This window comes from Brienomyrus brachyistius, chromosome 1, assembly GCF_023856365.1.
Source record: "Brienomyrus brachyistius isolate T26 chromosome 1, BBRACH_0.4, whole genome shotgun sequence".
Lineage (NCBI taxonomy): Eukaryota > Metazoa > Chordata > Actinopteri > Osteoglossiformes > Mormyridae > Brienomyrus > Brienomyrus brachyistius.
This window is the reverse complement of record NC_064533.1, coordinates 9,683,655-9,707,989: the sequence shown is the minus strand read 5'-3', so window position 1 is coordinate 9,707,989 and position 24,335 is coordinate 9,683,655. Positions and strand designations below refer to the sequence as shown.

The window sequence follows — 24,335 nt, the reverse complement described above, 5'->3', positions numbered from 1 at the left end:
GCAAACTCAGTAAATAACATTTGGATGCCGGTTCTTACTCTCCTAGGACGGCCGACATGCTGTTTGCACAGCCAGACGTCCTCCATAAGTGGGTACCCATGCACAGGCGACCTCTGACATTTCTGGCGTGAGCTAACAGAGGAAATGTCAAGCCGGCTCGCAGGAGTGATGCACCAGAGAGTGAGCTGCGTTCCCAGGAATCCAGCAGGACCGAGACGTCCTTGGAGTGGAGTTCTTAATGATCTGAGGGTTTAATATGACTATCCCAGTCAAGGAAGACCGGCACATGGTGTGATCTCTGCATTTCGCCCTCTTCCAAGAGCAACACTCCTCATCCACGCGGTCGCAGAGCTGCCCGCTCTTCACGTGCACGTTGGTCTCATTAGTGAGCAGATGTTTGAGGTCCTGCTGTTCCACAATCAGAAATCACCGTCTGATCGCTCTCGCCCTCACCGTCCTCCACAAGACTGCCGAAGGAGTTACGGCGTCCTAAAGACAGTGGTGTTCCTTTATGGAGCGTCGTAAAGCCTCAATGAGCTGCTCTGCATGCCTGAGAGTTGAATAAACGATGAGGAGCACGTCCCCCTTTCCCCAGAACACGCACCCATCACGGAGCCTGTATGCCAGGCACGTAGCCATGTAGCAAAATTTTTTGTAATCGATCAGGCAGAGATAGCAAAATTATGAATTGGAACCCCCTCGGTTGATGAAATTTACAGAGGGGGATCTATTGATAGGGTTGCCAGGCCTCCCACCAAATTAATTTCTGGCAACGAGCTGGCTGTATGCGGCACACACTCCAGTAAACGTGTCAAAGCTGACTGTCCCGAAATACAGACCACTGAGCAGTGATGCGTTACAGGCAGGGGGCAGATTGGTGAACATGGGACCAGTAAAGAAGCCAGTCATCTGTCTGGGGGGGGTGGGGGGAGGGGGGGGTGTAACTTTCGTGTCTGTGAAATGCTGCTGAACCGGGGCACTGAAAGAAGGGAATAGAGACGGCAGCAGAACCGTGTGCAGGACAGCAAAGAATAACCATCATCCATCCATCTATCCATCCATCCATCCATCCATCCATCCATCCATCTATCCATCCATCTGAATCACCCCAAAAATAATAATAATAATAAAGTGACTGAAGGGTGTGTGAGGTGAGTGCCCTGAAATGGGTTGGTGTCCCATCCTGGGTTGTTCCCTGCCTTGTGCCCATAGCCTCTGGGACAGGCTCTGGACTCCCCAGCGACCCTGAATAAGACAAGCGATTACAGAAAATGGATGGCTGGATGGATTATCAAGTGACCTTTGATCACTGCAAATGGCTGTCATTTCCTCATGGCCAAGACGAACAAGGGAGCAGATATGATTCTGCAATCTCAGAGCAAAACTATAGATCTTCTGCCCTATTATTACTAAGTTTCTTAAACTGCAATGCACAGATGACGTTTCATAAGTTACTTCACAACAGTGCAATATGTAGTTTATTTATAAAAACATTTCTCAGAAAAAATTCCCACATATATTCCTATTTTTTCTATTATTAAGTAGCTTTTTAGTGCTGGGTTGACCATGTACGAATGTATGTTTGTATTATGATTTTAATGTTATTTATGTCGTTATGAAGGCAGCTACGAGCTCGTTAGCGGGAGAATGACTTCGGAGTCCTTTCATCAAGGGGATACAACGTCTCTGCTGCATGTTGCTCTAATTAATGTGATTTTTCCCCCCATATAATTCACACAGCGAGGTGTTACCGTTAAAACCACTGTTTAGCCACTTCTTAATGCTAAACGTCTACGGTGCCCCCTCCCGCTTGCCGCTGTCTGGCCATCGATATTAGGCGTGAGTGATGGGCCGGGCCCAGCTGTCCTGAAGAAGAAGAGGAGCGGTCTCCCTGGACCCCAGCGGTCTTGGCCCAGTTACAGCAACGTCTGACTGATGACAGCCGCAGGGACCAGCTGACTCGCTTTATTGAGACAATAAATGAGAGCAGCTCTCGCTGCCGTGGGGAAGATTATTTATACATATCCAGTAATACTGCGCTAAGCTCCACACGGCCCAGCGTCGGAGTCGTCCGGGCCCTGGATCAAGGCTGACCGGGGGAGATGAGCCCGGAAAGCTGAGGTTAACGATGTCGATGCGCTCCATTCCAAAGTCACCAGCAGGGGGCCTCGCCTTTGCCGTGCGCTCCATGCTGCCTCTTTAGAGACTTGCACTATGGCTCAGGGACAAGCACGCACTGTGACGGGAGCGTGAAAAGTGACAGGGGTTCACACTCTGTGCAGGATGCCTGCCTGAGGGGGTGTGTGATCTCACGCACCTCGCAAACGCACAGGACGCGATGTGTTAATCTCGCTAATTGGACGCCAGAGCTAGGCAGTAATGAGATCTGGTAACGATCAGTTACGTTGAAGAGTTTCCCAGGCTGGCTACTTAACACGCTGACTAATGCGCCTGCGACGCGTCTCGCTTGACATTTAAAGGAATTCCGGCGGATCGATGCCGCTGCAGAAACAGCCTGTGGGGCTGGCCTGTGCTAAATGCCGACTGTCCGCTTATGACCGAATCGCCTTCCTGTGCCCGACGATCGGCCGGGATACACATCGATTCCACACCATGCGTGTGGCCCCGAGGAGCGGCAGGTGACCGGCAGCGCTGTGAAACGCCGTCACGGGAAGGCGGCACTGTGAGCGTCCCCCGGCCTGACTGTAAACAGCCGATCGATAGCTCATTCGTCATGTGAGTCCGAGGAAACGAGTTTAGGGGATTCTCTTTTCAAAGCAAACGGACGGATCGATCGCAGAATGGACAGAGACCGGGAATGTTTAACGGTTTAGTCAAGGCTGAGCAGCTCGCTGCCTCTTGGGACATGACTTTAATACACCCAGAGGACAGAAGCCGGAAGCAAAACAGGCCGGTCGGGGGAACAGTGCCGTGAGCGAGGTCACCTGTCTGTGTGTCATTGTCTCACTGTCTGGGGAAGATCAGTGCTGGCAGGACACTCGGTCGGGCCCCACTTGCTGTGAGCTTGGCACGGATACACATCTCCTAGGATGACACTACAGCCTTAAACATGGAATCATAAAACAACAATCCTAAACGAAATAAATCTCCAGATGTGAACCAAGGGCTTCGTCTCACCATGACACTTTGCTAAAGATCACACCATCATCACGTGACTCATGGCCTACGTTCACACTGCAGGCCTTAACGCTCAATTCTGATTTTCTGCGAAGATCGGATTTTCTGTTTGCCTGTTCACATTACTCTTTTTAATGTGGGCGATATCGGATTTCAGTGTGAATGGTTCACTATCCTGAACTGGCCCACGACAAAACAACGAAGATGCTCAAAGACAAAGACGTTGCTTTATTGATTCGAAAACTGCCCGGTTACGATATGAGCCTTCCAGTTTTGCTTGAACAGATTTATCTCCCCAAATATTTATTAAATCCTGCACCTCACTGTCCCTCCACTGGCCAGCTTCTGCACTCTCCTCTATGTTTGGCACTCAGACGGAGACATATGCTGACTTCCGCCTGCGCAGAATTGTGACGAATGTTGATCGAGAGTGACGTAAAAAAAGTCACATGAATTACGATTTCGCTGTTCAGACTGAGGTTGCATTGCAAAAAATCAGACCTGTATCCGATTTATGACCACATACTGAAGTGGCCCAAATCGGAATTGAAAAAATCGGATTCCATGTGACTTGACTTTTCATGACTGTGCTGTTCACATTGTCATGAAAAAATGCCGTCTGAGTCACATATGAGCAAAAAAAAAAATCGTATTTGGGCCACATTTGTCCTGCAGTGTGAACGTACCCATGGTGAACTTCTAGGGCCGTGGATTCCTACTCTTAGTCCGCCAAACCCATTTCTGTGGAAATAGCATCCCGGTACAGTGAGGGGGTCCAGGCCTCGACCTTGTGACAAAGTGCTAAAGAACCTGAGTATACTGGTTTGTGTGAAAGGGCCGAGTACACCCCGCTCCCCACCCCACCCCACGATTCCTTCTCCCAGCTGTACTCTCATGGGTGCTCAGTCGGAATCTCCAGGTTGAGAGGGCGACTGCGTGTGTGTCATTTCCCCTTTTTTTCCGTTCGCTTCGAGCTGCTGGGTGCAGGGCAGGAGACGGATCCCTTTTCACAGCACCAGGAGTGGGAAAGCAATCCACTTCAGTGGTGAAGTAATCTGCCTCAACAGTGCTGAAAGCAGGAGGCAGGACGACACGGCAGGGCGATGACCAAATGTTTCTGAACATCACTGGAAAATCGATGAGGATGGTTCACGCAGTACGGGGGGCGGGGGCATGGTGAGACCACCCGCATCAAACTTATAATTGATTTTTTTGTCTGATTTCCATGATGCCAATGTCTCGGGGTGCAGCCACACATTAGCAGACACCCATGAGTGCCTTTTTAAGGTCACGGTGTTCTGGTATGTGAAGGGAAGAACCTCACAAGCACTGAACTGAACTCAGCGTAATAAAACCCCATTAAAATGGCGACACGCTGGCGAGTAAACAATAGCTGCAAAGTGTCTCCTACTTTGGCCTTTTATTTATTTTATCTTGTTTATTGAGCATTTTCGGTTCAGGTCACACTGTCCAGGGCATCTTCCTGGAGGTCACTTTGTCCCGAGTCCCTCCCTGGGGGTAAATCTGGGCGTTCTTCCAGCGCACCAGGTACCATACTTTTGGTACTTTCAGAAGGTGTTGGTTTTCCACTGGTGTAAAAAATGGTTCCAGTGTTGAATGACATTACAATGCGACACCAGGTATTTTGTACTGAATTCGAAAGATGGATATTATGTAGTATATTATAAGGCTTGGCAATGTGCAATATTAATACCAACATTGCAAGTTATACACATACAATTCTTACACTGCTAGCCAGCTCTATTAAAATAAAGCTTTTTCTTACTTTAGATTCCATATACAGACATTAATGCACGGGGTTTAAAGTTTCGCTAAAATATTTTTACTCTGTTACTCTGCCATATGAAAAAAACTTAGCATGCTTTGTGATTTTAATCATTTTTTCTTCTACAGATTCTTATGTGTTTAAAAATCCGTTTACCTCCTGTGCTTCTGTATGAGCGCTGCATACGTTCTCGGAGACAATCGTAAATATTTTCATCCTTTCATCCTCTTTAAATCACTCAGATAGGTTTCTGAGAAATTCATGAAGATCCTTTTTTTGTTTCATAAATATCCAAATATTTATTACAAAAAAAAGCACATTGCTATATTTGTAACAAAATCACATCTATAAGATACGTTGTATGCATGCTGTGTTAGTACATTCAACAAAACACTTTTTAATTTCTTGTCATGCCATCTGGATCTTTTTGTTGTATGTGTTCTAACGACAAAATTGCATTTTTTTTCAATTTCGTTTATCAGTATTTTCTGAGTTTTCAAGGCAGCGTTTGTATTATGTTTCAGAGGCAGAATATTTGCATAACTGATCGAAAAAGAAAGCATTTCAAGTCCTACTCCAAAGTACCAAAGAAGTACCCCAACTGGTTTGCCACTTTCAGTACTGGAACTTTTGGTACTGGTACTTGACCGGAGGTCATTGAGAAAGTAAAGCACCAAAAGTTCGGTACTTGGTGTGGTGGAAAAGCACCCTCTGTCTCCAGACTCTCTCACACTGTCCTAACTCTCTCCATGGAGATCACACTGTCCTGAGCCTCTCCCTGAGGTCATACTGTCCTGAGCCTCTCCCTGAGGTCACACTGTCCTGAGCCTCTCCCTGAGGTTACACAGTCCTGAGCCTCTCCTTGAGGTCACACTCTCCTGAGCCTCTCCCTGAGGTCACACAGTCCTGAGCCTCTCCCTGAGGTCACACTGTTCTGAGCCTCTCCCTGAGGTCACACTGTCCTGAGCCTCTCCCTGAGGTCACACTGTCCTGAGCCTCTCCCTGAGGTCACACTGTCTTGAGCCCCTCCATAGAGAGCACACTGTCCCAAGCCTCTCCGTGAGGTCATACTGTCCTGAGCCTCTCCCTGAGGTCAGACTGTCCTGAGCCTCTCCCTGAGGTCACACTGTCCTGAGCTCCTCCATGGAGAGCACACTGTCCTGAGCCTCTCCCTGAGGTCACACTGTCCTGAGCCTCTCCCTGAGGTCACACTGTCCTGAGCCCCTCCATGGAGAGCACACTGTCCTGAGCCTCTCCTTGAGGTCACACTGTCCTGAGCCTCTCCATGGAGGTCACACTGTCCTGAGCCTCTCCCTGAGGTCACACTGTCCTGAGCCTCTCCTTGAGGTCACACTGTCCTGAGCCTCTCCATGGAGGTCACACTGTCCTGAGCCTCTCCCTGAGGTCACACTGTCCTGAGCCTCTCCCTGAGGTCACACTGTCCTGAGCCCCTCCATGGAGAGCACACTGTCCTGAGCCTCTCCCTGAGGTCACACTGTCCTGAGCCTCTCCCTGAGGTCACACTGTCCTGAGCCTCTCCCTGAGGTCACACTGTCCTGAGCCCCTCCATGGAGAGCACACTGTCCTGAGCCTCTCCTTGAGGTCACACTGTCCTGAGCCTCTCCTTGAGGTCACACTCTCCTGAGCCTCTCCCTGAGGTTACACAGTCCTGAGCCTCTCCTTGAGGTCACACTCTCCTGAGCCTCTCCCTGAGGTCACACAGTCCTGAGCCTCTCCCTGAGGTCACACTGTTCTGAGCCTCTCCCTGAGGTCACACTGTCCTGAGCCCCTCCATGGAGAGCACACTGTCCTGAGCCTCTACTTGAGGTCACACTGTTCTGAGCCTCTCCCTGAGGTCACACTGTCCTGAGCCCCTCCATGGAGAGCACACTGTCCTGAGCCTCTCCTTGAGGTCACACTCTCCTGAGCCTCTCCCTGAGGTCACACAGTCCTGAGCCTCTCCTTGAGGTCACACTCTCCTGAGTCTCTCCTTGAAGTCACATTCTCCTGAGCCTCTCCCTGAGGTCACATAGTCCGGAGCCTCTCCCTGAGGTCACACTGTCCTGAGCTTCTCCATGGAGCGAACTCTGTCCTGAGCCTCTCCTAGAGGTCATACTCTCCTGAGCCTCTCCCTTAGGTCACACTGTTCTGAGCCTCTCCATAGAGAGCAGAATGTCCTGAGTCTCTCCTTGAAGTCACATTCTCCTGAGCCTCTCCCTGAGGTCACATTGTCCTGAGTCTCTCTCTGGAGGTCACACTGCCCCCCGGCTCTCCCTGAAGGTCACATTGTAATCCGCATCACTCTGGACATTGTGGAAGTTCCTGTCCCTGAGAATATCATGTTTACAAGACAGACTCGTCACTAGAAGTCTCAGGTAAGATGACATCCCCTGATGGGACAGCTTTGCACGCAAAGCAGTGGGATGTGGGTGTGACTTTGGAGCAGTACAGCGCTAGACGCATCTGGCCGTGATCCATATTAATCTGCAGCTGATTCATTGGCGGCTTTGCAGCTGTGAAGGAGACATCATCTGTAATCATCAGCCGTTTTTATTCCAAATTTGTGTTTTCCCAGCGTGAGCTGTAAAAAAAGGATCTGTCATCTGGGATGCCTTCACGCTGGTGTGGAAGGATGGCCCTTTACCTGTGGGTGCTGAGGAGAGCAGACGGATGGTGGTGGTGGGGGGGGGGGGGGGGTGGTGATGTATGTCCTGCCGCATTCGGGGAGCAATTGTGGCCCTCGTTTGTTACGCTGGGACCGCCCAACCGCAAGGACGCATGTCGCCAACCCTTGTTATAAACACAGCACTTCGGAGTATAATTAGGCAAAGGAGGATGTTTCCAGCACCCTCAAATCCAGCCGACAAGGTCTTCCCAGTGCCATCACTCAGGCCACTGGCGGAAATCCACTCCCCACTCCTGGCTTTTCTCTCGGGAGGGTCACGATTTATCAATTTTATAAACAGATAAAGAAAAGCAAGCTGTGTAAACATGCGAAACACACGTCAAATTACACAAAAAAAAAAAGATAAAAAAAGAGCTTGCAGTGGATCTTTGTGAGCCGGCGGGAATTAGCGAGCGTGCTGAACAAAACCGCTACAGATGGTAGGGAACCAGCATGAAACAATTTTACAAACCTGCCTGCCTGCAGAACCAGGCTGTTCTGTTATCCTGGTTATGAGTGCTAGCAGAATCACATGTAGCATCGCCTGCCGATAACTGTCACCTAATTAGTACCAAGTACTTGGTAAAAAACACTTCATCATTGCTGTGGTATATAAACATGCAGAAATGACACTAATTAAAGGTTCTAGGTCTCTCCCATTTTGTATGTTGTCTGACCACCCCATCGCCCCCCCCAATCAGTCCAGCAGGGGCGATGTGCTCGTTAACACGTGAGAAAATCAGGCATTCAGGGAATGTGGCACCGAGAACCGCCGCTGCGTTTGATTTACTGTTATCAAGCGGGCGTCTCCAGATACTAAACGATCCGCAAACATGACGTCTGGGGGGAAAAAACGCATCAAGGTGTCACTCCGCGGCACGGCTGGCTTGGGGGAGAGGCAGCACGTCCCGGGAGATGGCAAATTTAAAGCCATTTTCTCAAGATGATGTGGGGGTGGGGGTGCACTTTAAGCAGGCCCACGAATGAATACTTTGATATAATCCTTTCAGCAGAGCGGTGGGGGCTGCAATCACACCGAAAAGAAAATTGCCTCTCTGTCTCTCACGCGCGCCGCCATCAAGCCCACGATAGACTAAAGAACAGGCGGCTGCATGATCTGAATGTGCGATACCGGGCACCAATGAGTCACGTGAGATGATGCGCTTGTGCCCGAACGTGCCCAACCTCCGTCTGCGCAGCTGTAACACTGAAAGGAAACCATTAAACTGATCACGCATTAAAATACTCAAGTCTTAATTTGGCCCATGTAGGGCACCCCCTAGTGGACGTTTTGACCCGGGGCTCCGACTGACTGTGCGGCTTCAGGTCTGCCGGGTTAGAGTCCGGCTGTTAATTGATTCCCACCCGAGGAAGGAACGCGCTGAATTCTTATCCAAGCACTCGACCCCCCCGGGATACGGGCTGGATTTCACTCCCAGTTAATGATGCTTCGTCTGAGCTACCGATTTAATGAAGCTTGCGAGATGCTTCTCAAGGTGTGCTTCACTGATATAAAGCGTTAATATGGTGGAGCGGTAAAGAGTCCAGTTAATTAATTAGTTAATTAGCACATTAATTAATTAATTGAATCATTAATGTTTTATGCACATATGCGCAGTATTAATTATGGCCTTTATACATACAGACTGAATCATATCTGACATTCTTCCCTTGAACTCCTGTACCCATGGCCATTAATAGGTGTAATATCTACATCAATATTTTCTAATGGCTCAGTTAAGTTCTGATAATTAAGAAGCTACTTGGAGAAGATTTGAATGTGCGGCTCCGTGGGGCCGGAAAATTAGGAACGACTGGGTATTGGACAGAAATGCAGGCGAAAGAGAAGCCAGCTTCACCTCGGGATCATTCTGGGGGCTGCAGGTTGGGTGCCAGCACAAGGGTTTCTACAACGGGCCGCATTTCCTATTTGTCTGTACGGCGGCAGACAGAGAAGGACAGATAAGCAAAGCTGAGGCCTTGATGAACAGCCAGTGCAACATCAGTAATACATAACTGCATTTAATTAAGCTCAACCGTCACGTTAAAATCGCAGCAGCCTTTGTATTAAAATAGCCTCAAATTAGAAGCTTAAATTCTGAAGTGTGCGACTAAATAAATAACTACATTTATTAATATCTGTTCCAATTTTGAACTCAAAACACTGATGGAAACTATTTTCATGCCACTGTCCCTGTTATGCGTCCTGAGTCTTTATTACACTTACTGTATTTGCTACCTGAAAGAGTTCCTCACACTGCTCACTGTCATCTTGTGATCTTCGGTGGACAACGGAGGACATTACTGGACATTAGCAACATTATTTATAGGTTTGCTCCAGAATGGGGCTGAATGGTGGGTGTTTTTCCGGTATGTTCCCCGGTAACGTGGCGTTTAAGCCTGCAGATGTTTGCTGGCGCTGTTTCTGTTCCGAGGGTCGGTCTGCGGAGACAGCGCGCTGTCGCCGAGCTGAATGGGATGGACGTGATGGCGCCGTTCTCAGAAAAGCAGAGATATCGCACAGGCACCAGGGCAGAATATGAGTCAGACAGTTCCCCATCTCGCAAAGGGCTGGCTGGGAAGGGGGAGACAATGTGGCTGTTATCCCAGCTTTATGTAAATCCCATTTAAAGAGTCTCCACATGTCACAACAAGACAGAGGCCCAGAGGGAGGAGAGGGGACACGCGGTTTAATATAGCTGCCCCCCCTCCCCCCGCCGTACCCCCACGGGTTCTGAGGAGACCGTGTGACCAGGCCAGTCACTCAGTGTCTCTCGGTTATTTCGAGGACGTCTCCTCCACCTGAGCTGGTCACTCTGCCCACCCCCACCCCCAGCCCCCCCCCCCACTCCAGAGAGAGGCGTGCAGCCAGACAGCTAATCGAAGTGGCGGGTTCTGACGGCGGTTTCATTACCGCAGTCTGCGATCCTCTTCTGATGCCAAGAAGATGACAAAGGGCCCCTCTGCTTCCCTAAAGGACTTTTTTTAATAATGCCGCATTGTTACTCTTTTCATGATTATCGATGGCCCCCAGCTCTCCTCGGCGCATGTACGGCCGTGCATGCTGCTGCTAGCGCCCCCTGCTGCCGCCTCGAATGAATTAGGCAGCGGCCATTTCAATCCACAGTGCCCCCCAGGTGTCGGCGATCGATCGCGAGTCAGATCTGACACCTGTCTGCCCGCCGCCCGCACGCCCCCCCACACCATCACCCCGGGCATGGGCATTACTGCCGTTTTAATCACTGTCTATAAGGGAAGGCACGCCGTGCTGAGGGAATCCGGAACATTCCGGCTCTGTCCCCACGGGCCCCCCGAAGGGTTATCAATTCGTCCCATGACGACCCCCACTGGCCCCATAATCACTTTGGCATCTGCGGCACTTCAGATTACCCAGCAAAAGCGGCCCCCCCTTAACAGGAATCGATACCTCACCCCACGTCCCTACACGTCGCTACAGATGATGAAAGCACGGTAAAGCGTGAAATTACAGGCGGCACATCTGTGATCCTAAGCAGCCCCGAGCACCATTTCAATATCCGCATCAATACGGGTTCACTGGGACGCCGCTAGACAATAGCTACGGTTTAGATAGTGAAACTATACAGTGTGCAGAGTGAAAACATTCCTTCAAAGCGTGCAGGGTGCCGATATGTACGAGAGGAACTTGTTAACTCCGTAAGCTCTTAAAGCTTTTATCGAGTTCTACCAGAGCAGGACGTATGTTCTCGCGCACCAACAGAATTCTAGCTTCATCGTCGGGGGGGTTGTTTAAACCCAGTCCCTGGCTGGTTGCTACCGCTGGACTTTTAAGGTTTTATTTAATAAAAGCAATAGTGTGTGGGACTGTAAGGCAACTGTAAGCTATCCTTTGGAAAGTGAAGATATCACGCATCCCTCCAAACAAAGGTCATCAGCCATTGCTGTCTCACACGATCATACATTTTCAGGGCTTATATCTTTCCCTAATATTTGTACAATTTGGCCCGAATAGACGGTGTGCTGGTGATGGTGGCGGGGATTATCTTGTTTACAATGTGACCTCCTGGAATAGAGCAGGAGCGATGGAGGACGGCTTTCTATCCCGACCGCCGCTCGCTCCCTCGCTCGCTCGCTCGCTCACTGGTGGTATTACCGCCGCGCCGAGACCTTGAGGACTCCGAAGATTAAAAATGATTGAAATCTCATTTGTTTTTACACTCCAGCGAACAAAACCTCACTCAGCACCTCTCCACATTCATCTCGGCCGCAAATGACACGGAGACAGGGAGACGGAGCCGGGGGTCCGTCTCGAGGTGGACGGAGGCGGGAAAAACGCACCGATGGGAAGGTCGAGCCGCGGCCAGGCCGACTGCTTTCGGCGAGCCCGACGACTCTTCACACTCATCGAGAATTTCATCAGCACTGAGCCGCCTTCCCAAGAAAATGAGTTTAAGAGGAGCTGCGTGCAGTGATGGCACAGACGCAGGGGCATCGTCGCGGGTGAATCTCACACCGCCAGTCACTGTGTTCATTCTCCTCCGTGCTGAAATCCCTGGTTAAGGAGGTTGATCTAAGAGGCAGTGCTAATTGGACAAAGACGACAGTCTTTCAGTGTAGCATTCGCCCTACATATTCCCTGGGCGATTCTTCTGCAGTGGAGTCCTAGCTAAGGTATTCCTGCCTCCTCAAATTGCACAGGGGTGCCCACTGAGCCTATGCCCCATCACAGGTCTCTGCAGTTGGGGATCTTCAGAGCGAGAGCCCCATGGTCCAGTGGCTTGTGTTGCTACCAGCACTGCCTTGCAGTTGCAGATGGCACTGACGAAACCTCGCTGGATGCTGTGAGCCCGCTGGACGCTATGCCTGGGGGGGGGGGGGGGTCACGACACGGCAGAAAAGATGGCTGCCTACCTTCCACGCAGGCGGGCCTAGCCCTCGTTGTGCCGGCGATCTGGCCCTTTCTGCAGGCACAGCGTGCCGTCTGCCTGGCAATGGTCCGCCGTGGCTGGCTGCTGTCCCGGTCCAGCGTGACGATCTCGCACGTCCCGGCCGCCAGCTGACCTGGGGGTGTGGAACACGCAGGAAAGCGATGTCAGAGCCACAGCGCATCTCTACCTTCACCTAGGTGCTTGTGCTTGGGGGGGGGTGGGGGGCAGGTCCAGTAAAAGAGGCTACGGGCAGCACAGAACCCATAGGGGGTCCGTACGACACGGAACCTGAACCAGAAATCAAGTTCCCATCTCATTTGCAACATGAAAACAGATTATTATCTCGGGCCAGGAAATTCTGTAACGGGAAGTGATGTCCAGATTGTCAGAGAAGAGCCGGCCGGCGCAGCCCAAAGCCCAATATGCACTGAGACAAAGCGTCAGGACCCGGGGGGTGAATTATCAAGCACGCAGTGTAGTGTAGTGCATTTAGACATATTGACATCCCATTCTGCATAGAGCATTTCATTAAAGGACCTTTGACCCTTTAACCTGCCCATTGCCTACAAATTAACCACCCTCCCCAGCGAGTATGCCTCTCTACACCCCCCCCCCCCCACCCCGAACATGACCGCTCCTTACAAAGCTCCTGAGTGTGCAGTTTGTAAAAGGTCAAAGTTCTGATTCGATATGCCTCCCGTTCACCTCGGAGGAACCCTGGCAAGATAATGATCTGTACTGGAAGGATGCCTCACAGGCAGGGTGAGGGGCGGCCTAGGACAGCCGGTGGTGTGACATCAGTGGGAGGAGCCTAATTAGAGTCACCGACCCCTCTGAAGGTGATCCCAGGGTTAGGCCCAAGGGCGAGACAGGAGCACCTCCTTCCACTATTATCCACACTTCAAAAACGTTACACTTTTTACTTTCACAGTCTGAAATTTAACACTCAGGAAACCCACTAATATTCTTAGAAATTCTGTTGCAAAGGCCTACAGAAAAAGGTCACAGATATTTACAGCATGTAGAAGTTCAGGTTAGACCCTGTAATTCACTGTGACAGTGTCGTGTAAATGATTTTGACAGTGAAAACCTTCATTCTGACTGTGCTAGGATGGCCTCCAACCTGGGCTGAGATCAGCTATAAAAGCTGAAAGCTGAGTGAACCTCAGTACACACTACATGTGTCATTTTTGCCGTTTGTGTGGTATATAATCGCACAATAACCAGCAACCATCCATTAACTGAAATATGAAGGTCTGGGGAAGCTGATTAGAAGCCATAGATCTTCTAATTTGCAAGTTCAAGACATCCTGAGATGCCCCAAGTCAAGCGAGACCCTGCAGGGACCAATTTTTTAGATCCATTCCACGTCTATTTAAAGCAGGATTTCTAACCACGGAAATTCCAGTTAAAGCAACAGGTCTCATGCTATTGCCAACAATCCTTTGCTTACAATTTCTGTTTTGTTTTTCTAGTGAAAGCTTCACATTAAGCTAAAGCTAATCCCTTCTGATTGTATTCTCCTGTCTCCTTTCCCACAGAGTAAAAGCACACAAGCCCCAAACCATCCAAAACTGTTTCTGTTTGTTTAGCTCAACAATGAAAGGAGCGCCGTGCTCCCACGCAGCTCGAGCTGCGTGACCCATGCACGCAGAGCGAAGACGCCCCCTGTGGTTAAACACACACGCGCCCGGCAGGGGGAGAGAGCAGCCAGCCAGAACGGACCCACCATATGCTTGCCGAAAGCACTTCTGAGCGCGTGCGGATCTTGTGAGACGGCACGATGGGACCGCAGCCCGGCGATGGGGGGCGTTTAATCTCCCATAGCGTTCACTGCGAGCCCCATCCACTGGTGCTGACTGCAGACTCTGCGCTCATATCCCCCCCCGCTCCGGTCAGGGGAACAAGGCGAGGCGTTTGTGAAATCTAAATGGGGGGGGGAGGAGGTGTATGTATCAGAACTCAGTCAGTACGCGTGATCTCAACATAAAAGCATGGCAGTCCACAGCACTGCACCGACCTGTCATGTACAGGACAGATCCGACCCAGGGCCTCTCTGCCATCAGCTCCCTATTAGTTGCCAACTCCTCCTCTATCACAAGATACCCTTGGCTCCTTCCCCCCCAGGGCGAGGCACAGAGCCGGCCGCGGAGAGGCTTCTCAGAGGATTCCAGCCCTGCCATGGACCACACGCCTCTCCACACAGCGCATTAAAGCCGGTCGTTCAGCTAAGAGACCTCCGGCAGCAATGCAGGGACCTCGGGAGCCCGTGCATCAGAGTGGGAGCAGCACGGAGCGCGCTCAGAGCGCTGTGGCGTGTCACATGGCATCCCTCTGCACATCAGCTGACCGCCACAGAATCTTCTGTCATAACTGCTGCCCCCATCACTCTCCCTCCCCGAAGGACAGAGCTGCAGTAGATCCCCAAGAATTTGATCGCTACGGTCCCTGCAGTAAACAGGTGTATTTGGTGATGGGTACGGCTCGCTTACGGAGTCCCGGCTCACGCTCGGAGATTTACGCAAGGCTTTGAGCCCTCTTTCTGCGACAGTGGATAAATCGACGTTGGACAAGTGAATGTTATTTTATTTTGCCATCAAACGCAGCTGTCAGAACACGATGTATCTGTCAGGGAGGCAGAGAAACAAACGGCGGAGTTTGCGAATGATTAATGACCCCCGTGGCCTCACTGACATTTCATACCGCCTGTATATTCTCCATTTTATATTTAAAAGCTGCGGGGATGGGAAGCTCCTTAGCGTGAGGGTTAAAATTGGTCTTTTTCCTGTATGATTGCAGCCAAACGAGGAACAGCTCCCAGGACCAAAATAAAAATGTGTTTCGCAGTAGATAAACCCACTCAGGCAACTGCTCTTCCTGAATCACGGAGCCGCTCAGAGTGCAGGACGTCAGAAAAGGCGCAGCTGTAAAAGCACACCCCGGGGACTGAAGCAAAAGATCACTCTGGCTCTCCAAGCCGTGGAGTGAGACGGAGGGGGGGGGCACTCCTCTCACTCTTTTCCATCGGAGGCGGAGGGAGACCATCAGCATCCTGGAGCCCGAGTCTGTACAGCCTGCTCCTAATTAGCTGATTAAACCATGTCTGCTGCAGCTCACAAACATCACGGCTCAGAGCAGTGTGGGAAAGTGAGGCCCGCTAAACACATTTACATAATTATTAGAATAAAAAGCCGCTGTTGCATAATCTCTCGGCAGACGCGGATTGCCGGTGTTTTTTTTCACACTGTGCATGAAGGTGGTCGGGCTGCATTTGCTGAATCTCTCTGGAATGTCGGGTTTTTCATTAGAAATCTTATCAGTTTATGCAGTCATGGTGCTTTTCTGTTTGTCTTTCCTGGCCTCAGCGTCATAACCTTCAAAACCCATTAAAAACAAACCGGCAGACGTAAATATGAGGCAGCCCCCCCCCAGCCTGTCCTGCTCTCGTGTGGGGGGGCACCCCTGAGCGAGGCGGCAGTGCAGTTCCATGGGGGCATTGATGGGACTCATCGGCATGCAGGCCGCGAACGTGCTGAGTGTCGCCGGTGAATGCAGACCCCCCCAACCCTGCGAGAGGCTCAGCTGCGTGGCAAACATGCCCCCCCCAACCTCCTTGGCCGGCCAGGGGTTGTGGTGACTCTCTGGCGTGTAAATCTGGTCCTAGACAAACACCCCACAGAGTGCCTAGCTGAAGGGCAGCATTGGGATGGACACATCAATCCTTTTGGAGGAGCATACCCTAAACCCGACCCTATCCCTAAACCTATCCCTAAACCTAACCCTAACCCTAACCTAACCCTACCCCTGAACCCAACCCTATCCCTAAGCCTAAACCTAAACCTAACCCTAACCCTAATCCTCACATGCTGAACATCCTCCGTGGTGTCGATTCACCTCATCCTAACCATGCTTGATGTTTGCTTAGTGCTACGTTGAAACCAATTACCTATGCAAGAACAAGCAGAATTTTTGGGTATAAATACACTTGTCTTTTAAACATGAACACAGTCTTAATTATTTCTCAGTTTAGTTATGACTACATTGTTTAATCTGTTTGGGAATTAGTGACAGACACCAAAACGTCTATTAAACAAGCATAAACACCTATGAGATCCAAGCCAGATGCCTTCAACAGCCACTATGGGTGACAGTGACCTTGACTGAGGTCACAGTGTGACAACCTTTTAAGGTCTGACCATCTGCACTGACCTCAGCTCAAGGCCAGCATTGGTTCCCCTATGCAGGAACCACATAAGATCAAAACCCAGTAAAGGCAGGTTTTTTTTTAGGACTGGGGGAATGTGATATTTAACTGATGAAAAGTTATTCCACAGAGCAGGCAGAAAAAAGCAGTCAGAAACAACCCCATCAGATAGACTCACTGGTAAAATTCATCTTTTTCTTTGCTGTTGTTCAGAATAAAAGTGATGCCCTGATTTCCAAAACCCTGCCAAGTAACTCTGCTGTGTGACAGTGTCTGGCAGAATTAAGGAGCCTGCACACCCCAAGCCCCCACGCGGCACATACTGAACATCAGAGGCACACACCAGGAGAACACGCACCTCGCAGGCACCGACATGAGGCGCAGTAACATGACACCCACGCTCAGGGTCGCACTTTCCTCGCGTTCTTGGTTTTGGGGAAAACTCAGATCCCGGGCTACAGAGCTACAGAGTGAATGAATCCAGCCTTTGAACCTGAGAGAACATACTCACAAAAAGGTCACTCCCCACAGGTACAGACAGACAGCCAACATGCCCATTTCCAGACTGGAAACTTCGCATAACAAGCCTGCAGGCCCAAGAGAATCCCTGGGCAGCCAGTAGGTCCTAAATAATCTTACAGATAGCTGGCAGGAAAAAAAAGAGACACTACAGCAGATTATACAGCCGGTTTAGCCATAAAATCTACCAAAATGGAGAAAACTGAATGTTTTCCTCAGGATACTTTCTCCCATGATACACTGTTACTGCACAAACCTTTATTATCACATCTCAAGCCAAATCTACAATGAATCATTCTGATTGGACCAGACTAGAGGATCCAGTGTTTCCAGGAAACGCGAGAAGGTTAGAGGTACTGGCGAAGCAGGAGTTATGAGAAGGATGAAAGATTGACAGAATTAAAATATGAAAAGCAGCCAGTGGAAAGTGACCTGCTGGTTTCCACGCGATGTTTAGCTTCTCTTTTTTTCAGAAGTAAACAGGGTACAATCGTAGTCTCGCATGGCTACGCAAATGCAAGAATGCCCCCCACGGACCCCCACGACCCCCACGGAGCCCCACAGACCCACGCAGTCTCTTTCCTCACTTCAGTAGATGTGTCAGGACAAAAACTGCTCATTCCTCTTCCTTTGTGATACTCCATGGAACTCTGGCATGTTTGCATCTTTGTAAAGCCGACATGCTCCCACAGAAAGACAACGCCCCCTTCAGGCGGTTCGATTTCTCTCCTCGTCCCGTATACTGCAGCCTCCGTCTGCCTTTCTGTACAGAGTATGGCTACTCCACATGTCGCTTCCTTGACATCAAGAAGGATTCGAAAAATTTTCTGAAATCGTGTAAAAATGAGAAATAAAAGTCCTCTAATTGAGATAATACCAGCTGACTGGATTCACCTTCGAGGACCATCTTTATTGCCGTAAGCAGCCGACTCCGCCAGTAAAGGCTGAAAACATTTTAATTAAGGCGTATTAATTATGACCCTGTGAGAATGAGCCTATTAATGAATGGACACGGACTAGCAGAATATGATATCGTTTTTGGCTAATCAGGACCTGCAATATAATTGACTAACATATCTTGTAATAAAACAGCACTTAGGGTAGTAATTGGTTAATTGTCTAAAACACACACAATATTAAGCCGGAATCACTTGGTCAGAACGTGCCGGTAGGAGTGTGTTTGTGTGTGTTGTCAAGATCACTATCATTGTCCCAAACTTCCATCTTCTGGCCTTAGAAATTTACCATTTACCTCCCATTTATTTTAAATCTGTCACCCCAGCACTGACTTCATCTTCCTGTTCGCAGACCTGACCATGGTTACATCATCGCAATCCACCTCTCCGTCGGTTCTGCCGCTTTCCATCTGGGCGGGGCTATGCACCATACCCAGATTAGTCAGTAATGCTAATTACTGAATAAACGACTGGCTCATTTACACCAATAAAGCCTCATTTTCCCTTCATGTTCTGTTCATTAGCTTGTTCCCCATTGGTTAAACTGGCTGCCAGTCTGACGAGTCCATCCAGCGACCTCCGCAGATCATTCGGTCTTCCCATCAGCTTCACTTAACGCGACTCTGCAGGTCGGTGCGCATGGTCTGTTTGTTTCCATGACGATCAGAGGCATGGAGCGTTGGATCTCATGAGGAGTGGCGGAGGCTGGTGGTGGAGAGAGCGGGGTGTGCTACATCATGGGGTGCCTCTGGGTTTCTCAGGGTGCATGGGGAATCTCTGTCCTACAGGCTATAGCTTGTCCCGAAAATACAGGGCACCCACAGGACTAAAAACCACAGAGAACTTTATTTAGTTACACCATAGAGATTAACCACACTCCTCTATATGGTTTTAGCATTTTAAACAGGCATTCTCAGAAACACTTTATTTAAGGACCCATCACAGGCCTACTTGGCCATGTCTGGGTAAATGCTGAGCTGCTCTGAAGGTGCCCTTGGCTTTCTCCCCCAGTCTTGCCTATCCAGCGAAGCTCACACACATTACCCTGTTTATCTCGCTTCCTTACAGGCTTACAGGCATCTCCTCCTCCCATCCTGCCGCTTTCCGATCGGTGTTGAGCAAATCGTTATCCCACCACCGATCTGCCCTGAAGCTCGCCCACACTCAGGAGGCCACGTTGAACGTTGAAGCATTCAGGAGTCACATGTATCGCACTCACATGTATCGCAATGCTTCAGAGATACGCTCCGAAGCCTTCAGCTGACAAAGGCCACCTCCCACCCGTGCCAGCTGAGAGTCATACCGGGTGGCACCAAAGAGGCAGAATAGCGACTCAGTGACCATGATACGTATCAAACTCATCATCATCATCATCATCATCATCACAATCATCATAATCCACATCACTATCATCAGCTTCACCATCATCATCATCATCACAATCATGATAATCCACATCACTATCATCAGCTTCACCATCATCATCATCATCACAATCATCATAATCCACATCACTATCATCACCATCATCATCATCATCATCAGAATCATCACCATCATCATTACCATAATCATCACAATCATCACCATCATCTCCGTTGCATATTCCCCATATAACCCTCTTCCCTGCCTCCGGACTGAAACTGACCTTAGATCTCATTTATCTGGATTCTGAGGAACATTCCAGCTCTTTCTACACCGTGAATGAGCAAGGGGGGAGGGCGGGTGGCTTGTCAAGCGACTCCAGGTAACAAATGAAGATGCCAGATTTTCACGGCAGACGCATTTGGCACAGAGACGGCGTTCATTATCGCAAACAATGAAATTATCAAGTCAATGAGAGCACGTGCTTCAGAAAGTGATAGCACTCGCCGCTCTGCTATTGTGTGAGACGTCTGTTCTCCGATCGCATTCGGACAGAATTAAATTGCGGTCGACATGCAATTTATCCTAGGACGAGGGAATGAGAGAGTGCGACATCCGCTGCTTTAAGATGTTCATTAAATGCCATTTCTTTTTAATTCTCTCTAAATTGAAAATAAGAATAACACTCATAAATGGGCCTGTGCTTCATTCATCGGGAGACAGCAGCGAGGGCTGCCTGCCATTGGTTTGGGTGCGTGGTGATGGGGCTGGTGAGGCCCTGTCGCCCTCGCTGGTCATACCCATTAATGTTTCCGTCATTCAGTGATAAGCCACAACATAAACTGTCACTGCAAACCGCAACAAAGGGTTAGGGGGGAGAGGATGGCTTGCGTGTGATCTTCCCGCCCCTGATGACACGCTCTCTAAGAGTGCAGCTCTTACACACACACACACACACACGCATACACACAGGATTGTAATTATATCTTTGTGGGGACTCTCCTTTCATTTCTATGGGGAGAACTGTAATCCCAACATGACGACCTTAATCCCTACCTAGCCCTGACCTTAATCATAAATAACCACACAAAATATGAGACTTTTAGCATTTCTATTGTTTTATCGCATTCACAGATCTTTGGGGGACCTGAAAAATAGTCCTCACTATGTCAAAAAACACCTATTTGTCACATTGTAGGGAACATTTAGTCCCCACAATGTAATATAGACATAATCCACACACACGCACACACAACCGCGGGAATATCTTTGTGGGGACCTAATCTCAACTATGGCATCCTTAACCCATACCCAGCCCTAACCTTAACCATGAGTAACCAGACAAAATACAAGACCTTTGGATATTTACAATTTTTTATTTTACTCACAGATTTTTATTAAATTGAGTTTCCTTAACTCCAGGAGAATGACCCAGTGGCCTCATCAGCAGTCTGTGTGTCCACATGATGGACAGTGTTACCTGTCCCATAAAAATTACTTCACTGGACCAAAACCTTCAACTGGGCAGTTAGTTAATGAGCCACAGTGACCAGTAACTGTGTCCAATAATTGCTCCTGGTTTTGGAGACACTGAGTTTCAACACGTGCTTCTCAAAAGAATTAATGTAACAATATTCCACACTGCCATTTATTTCGGTTTGTTTATATACAGAGTCTGACCAAATGTGGGGTAACAGCCCCCCATTGAAGTTCGGCACGGTTCCATGACACCTGCCACACACGATCCGATTCACCCCAGCGCCATTCCCTTAACCCCACACGGGCCTGGCCGACGGTCCATATCAGACCCCAGCGAAAGACAAAGTACACTCCGTGTTCTGTACCCACGAGGAAATGGATTTCATGAGAGGTGACCTTTTAAAAGTTCGCACTGGGGTTTTGGAGAGAAGAACACACACACTGCCCTCCACACTGCACGCTACGGCAAACACACTGCGCACACAGCTCCAACACAAACATTTAGTGACACAGCAGTTAATACTGGTGTCTAATGTCCACCTAAAGCAGCAAATCATCCAGCCACACATCACTGTGGATCAGACCTTAATTCGTTTCCCATTTCAGGGGGACGGACGGGACCAACAGCAGCCTCGGGGATTAGCCAGAGTGCCTCAAAAAAAAGTACGTAGGGCATGACATCTATTATCTGAGGGATCTGTTATTTCCTCTGCATCCTCAGCGGCCCAAGGTGATCACCAGTGTCAGGCCATTACCCAAAGGCAGGAGACAGCCTGGGGGTCCAGGATGCAGAAGCACACGCTCTCTCTGTCCACGTTTCAGCCGTTAAACCACTAAGGGCACATCCAAACGAATGGTACTGCAGCTAAAGTAGCGGTTAATTACGCTAACTAAGTAATATGCTGGTTAAGATTATAGCGATGCAAGACCTCCTTATTCTATTCTGCGCGGTTCATAACGCTGCCCCCCCCCCCCCCGGGAGTAACAGTGTTATCAAAATATCTATGAAGTGCGGTATGGAGTAGCACAACTGCGTTAACATCAAGAAACAATACAACTACTACTGATGGTAATACTGACGATGATTATTGTTGTTTTTATTATGTTAACAACGACAATAATAATAATTGTTGGAATAAACAACTCTACGTTTTTTAATTGGTGCTATGTGTAAATGAATGCAATATGTTTTGTATGTGTGCATGGTATGTTTGGACCTTGAGTTTTCAAATAAATAAATAAATAAATAAATAAATAAAAATAATAATAATAATAATAATAATAATAATAATATCAGTCACCGGTAACTCTGTCAGATTATTATGAGGGCGATCACTGGGACGGAGACGCACAAACACAACACAGATTATAATATATTATAATGCAGGATAGCAGATGCATCCAGCGGCAGATGTGACAGCCGCAAACGGGGGTAATAAGCGCAAAATGATGCCAGTTCGACCCTGGCTGGTGTTTGCGGAGCTTCAGCAACACTCTGGTGCCATCTATGGAGGATTACCTCCACAAATCATTTCATCGGCTGCCCGCTTCTCATTCCTGAAACGTCTCAATCAGATTCATTAAAGCAACCCAGCACTCCGATTCATTAAACTACCCAACATCCCGATTCATTAAATTACCCAACACCCCGATTACACGCCCTTCCCATCTAGTAAGGAGGAGGCGATGTGAGCGGCTTTGAAATACAGTGCAAGCTCCATTAAAACTAAATAAATGCCATTTACTCTGGTTACGAAGTGTGACCTGTTGAGATCGATAGGCGTATCTCAATATCCCGATATATTGCGCTTTTTAAGGTACAGACGGTGGATGTACACGTACACTAAGAGCCTTTCTGCCGCTGTTTTTTAACCGATAAGGGAAATTAATAGACAGAAATCAGCGATCAGCGTGCAATGAAATTTCCAATAAAATAAAACTCGCCGTGTGATAAAGCGTAACTAAAGCAGTAACGAAAGGCGCATGGCAGGGATATGGTTTTAATATCTCAGTATCAGCCTGAGAAACCGAATAAAGAAACAATTACCTTCTGTTAGTAGCTGCGTGTGGATCAGAAAAATAAGGAGGGAGCAGATCGCCGCTCCGGCCAAGATACAGGCGAGCCGGAGGAGCTGCATGGTGCCGCGGAGCCGGAGCGCCCTGGACTTCAGCGGGATCGGAACACATCCATGATCTGTTCGTTCACCCAGATCGGGACACATCCATGATTTGTCCATACAGCGTCTCCCCGGGACAAGCCTTGTGGCTTTACACGGGCGTCGACGCCTCCGGTTCTCTCGGCTGGCTGAAGACTGGTGCGCGTCTCAGGGGCGAACGACACAGTGGAAAGTTGCCGTGGATGTCCGAGGTGGCATCAGTCCTCTTTCAGGGCATGTCCGACTGTATCCAAGGCTGCCACTCCCCCAGTCCCGAAGATGCGGGGACCTGCGCACTCACTCCCTGAAGCGGTCCGTCAGTAAACTGCACACTTAACTTCGCCCCGGCGCCCCCCGCACGGGCTGCGCTGCTTCTCCCATCTTCACCATCCCGTCGCTTTGTGATCTTCTGCCAGACGCCGTCCCGTAAGTCCCGAAGCATCCCCCCCTTGGCCAGCGCTTTGTGAGCCCGGGGTCCCACCGGTCTTTGCGCGTTATGGACACCGTCGCATGTCAGATATAAGGTGGTCACTGATGACTGATCGGGTTATATATATGGTTGTCATGCCCGTCCTCAGTGAACCCGTCCCCCGCTCCGGTTACGTCACGGCCGTTCCGCTGGGCTTCGTGCGGCCCTGGGTGCAGCGAAAACTCCGGGGAATCCCGATAACCACGCCGCGGCATAGTCACCAGTCTGAATCTGTATCAGAACACTAAAATAGTAATTAACTTACCGCTTTTAATTGATCAAAGGAAATGTTCATCTGGTTCACCATTATTATTATTATTATTATTGTTATTATTATTATTATTATTATCATCATCATCACCACCTTAGGTCAGAGCTCTTCATGGCCACAGAAATAATGTGAGCAGTCGCATCGAGTAATTTCCATAACAAGGACTTTATGTATAGTTATGTAAACTTGCTTACATTCCCCTGACAACGTGCTTTATCTGCGGTCAGTGCGTCTGTCACTGACTCTATAGCGCCTCCTATGAGCGCAGCTTGTGACACATCCCGGCTGCAGCGCTCTTTCAGGTCAGACCACGTCAATATACTGAATAAAGTGCAGGAAGGAGCAGGACAGGTTCAGTCCAAAATGACCGCGGTCGGAGCACTTTGAACGGCTTGGGCCAGCACGCCGACGTAGTGTGGT

The 24,335-nt window shown here is 49.3% G+C and overlaps 1 protein-coding gene across 2 annotated transcripts in view; it reads right to left on the bottom strand.

Moving 5' to 3' along the window:
• The window catches only part of LOC125705258 (chemokine-like protein TAFA-5), a 56,363-nt gene that overhangs the window by 12,776 nt on the left and 19,252 nt on the right, over positions 1-24,335 (bottom strand). Inside the window, exons 1-2 of one of the 2 annotated variants that reach the window (XM_048971713.1) lie at positions 23,067-23,783; positions 12,480-12,629 (exon numbers count right to left, since the gene is read on the bottom strand). In XM_048971713.1, coding sequence (XP_048827670.1) covers positions 12,480-12,629; positions 23,067-23,256 — 340 coding nt within the window. In that variant the 5' untranslated portion in view covers positions 23,257-23,783. Of the gene's footprint in view, positions 1-12,479; positions 12,630-23,066; positions 23,784-24,335 lie in introns of those variants that run through there. The other variant, XM_048971720.1, reaches the window with a different exon arrangement.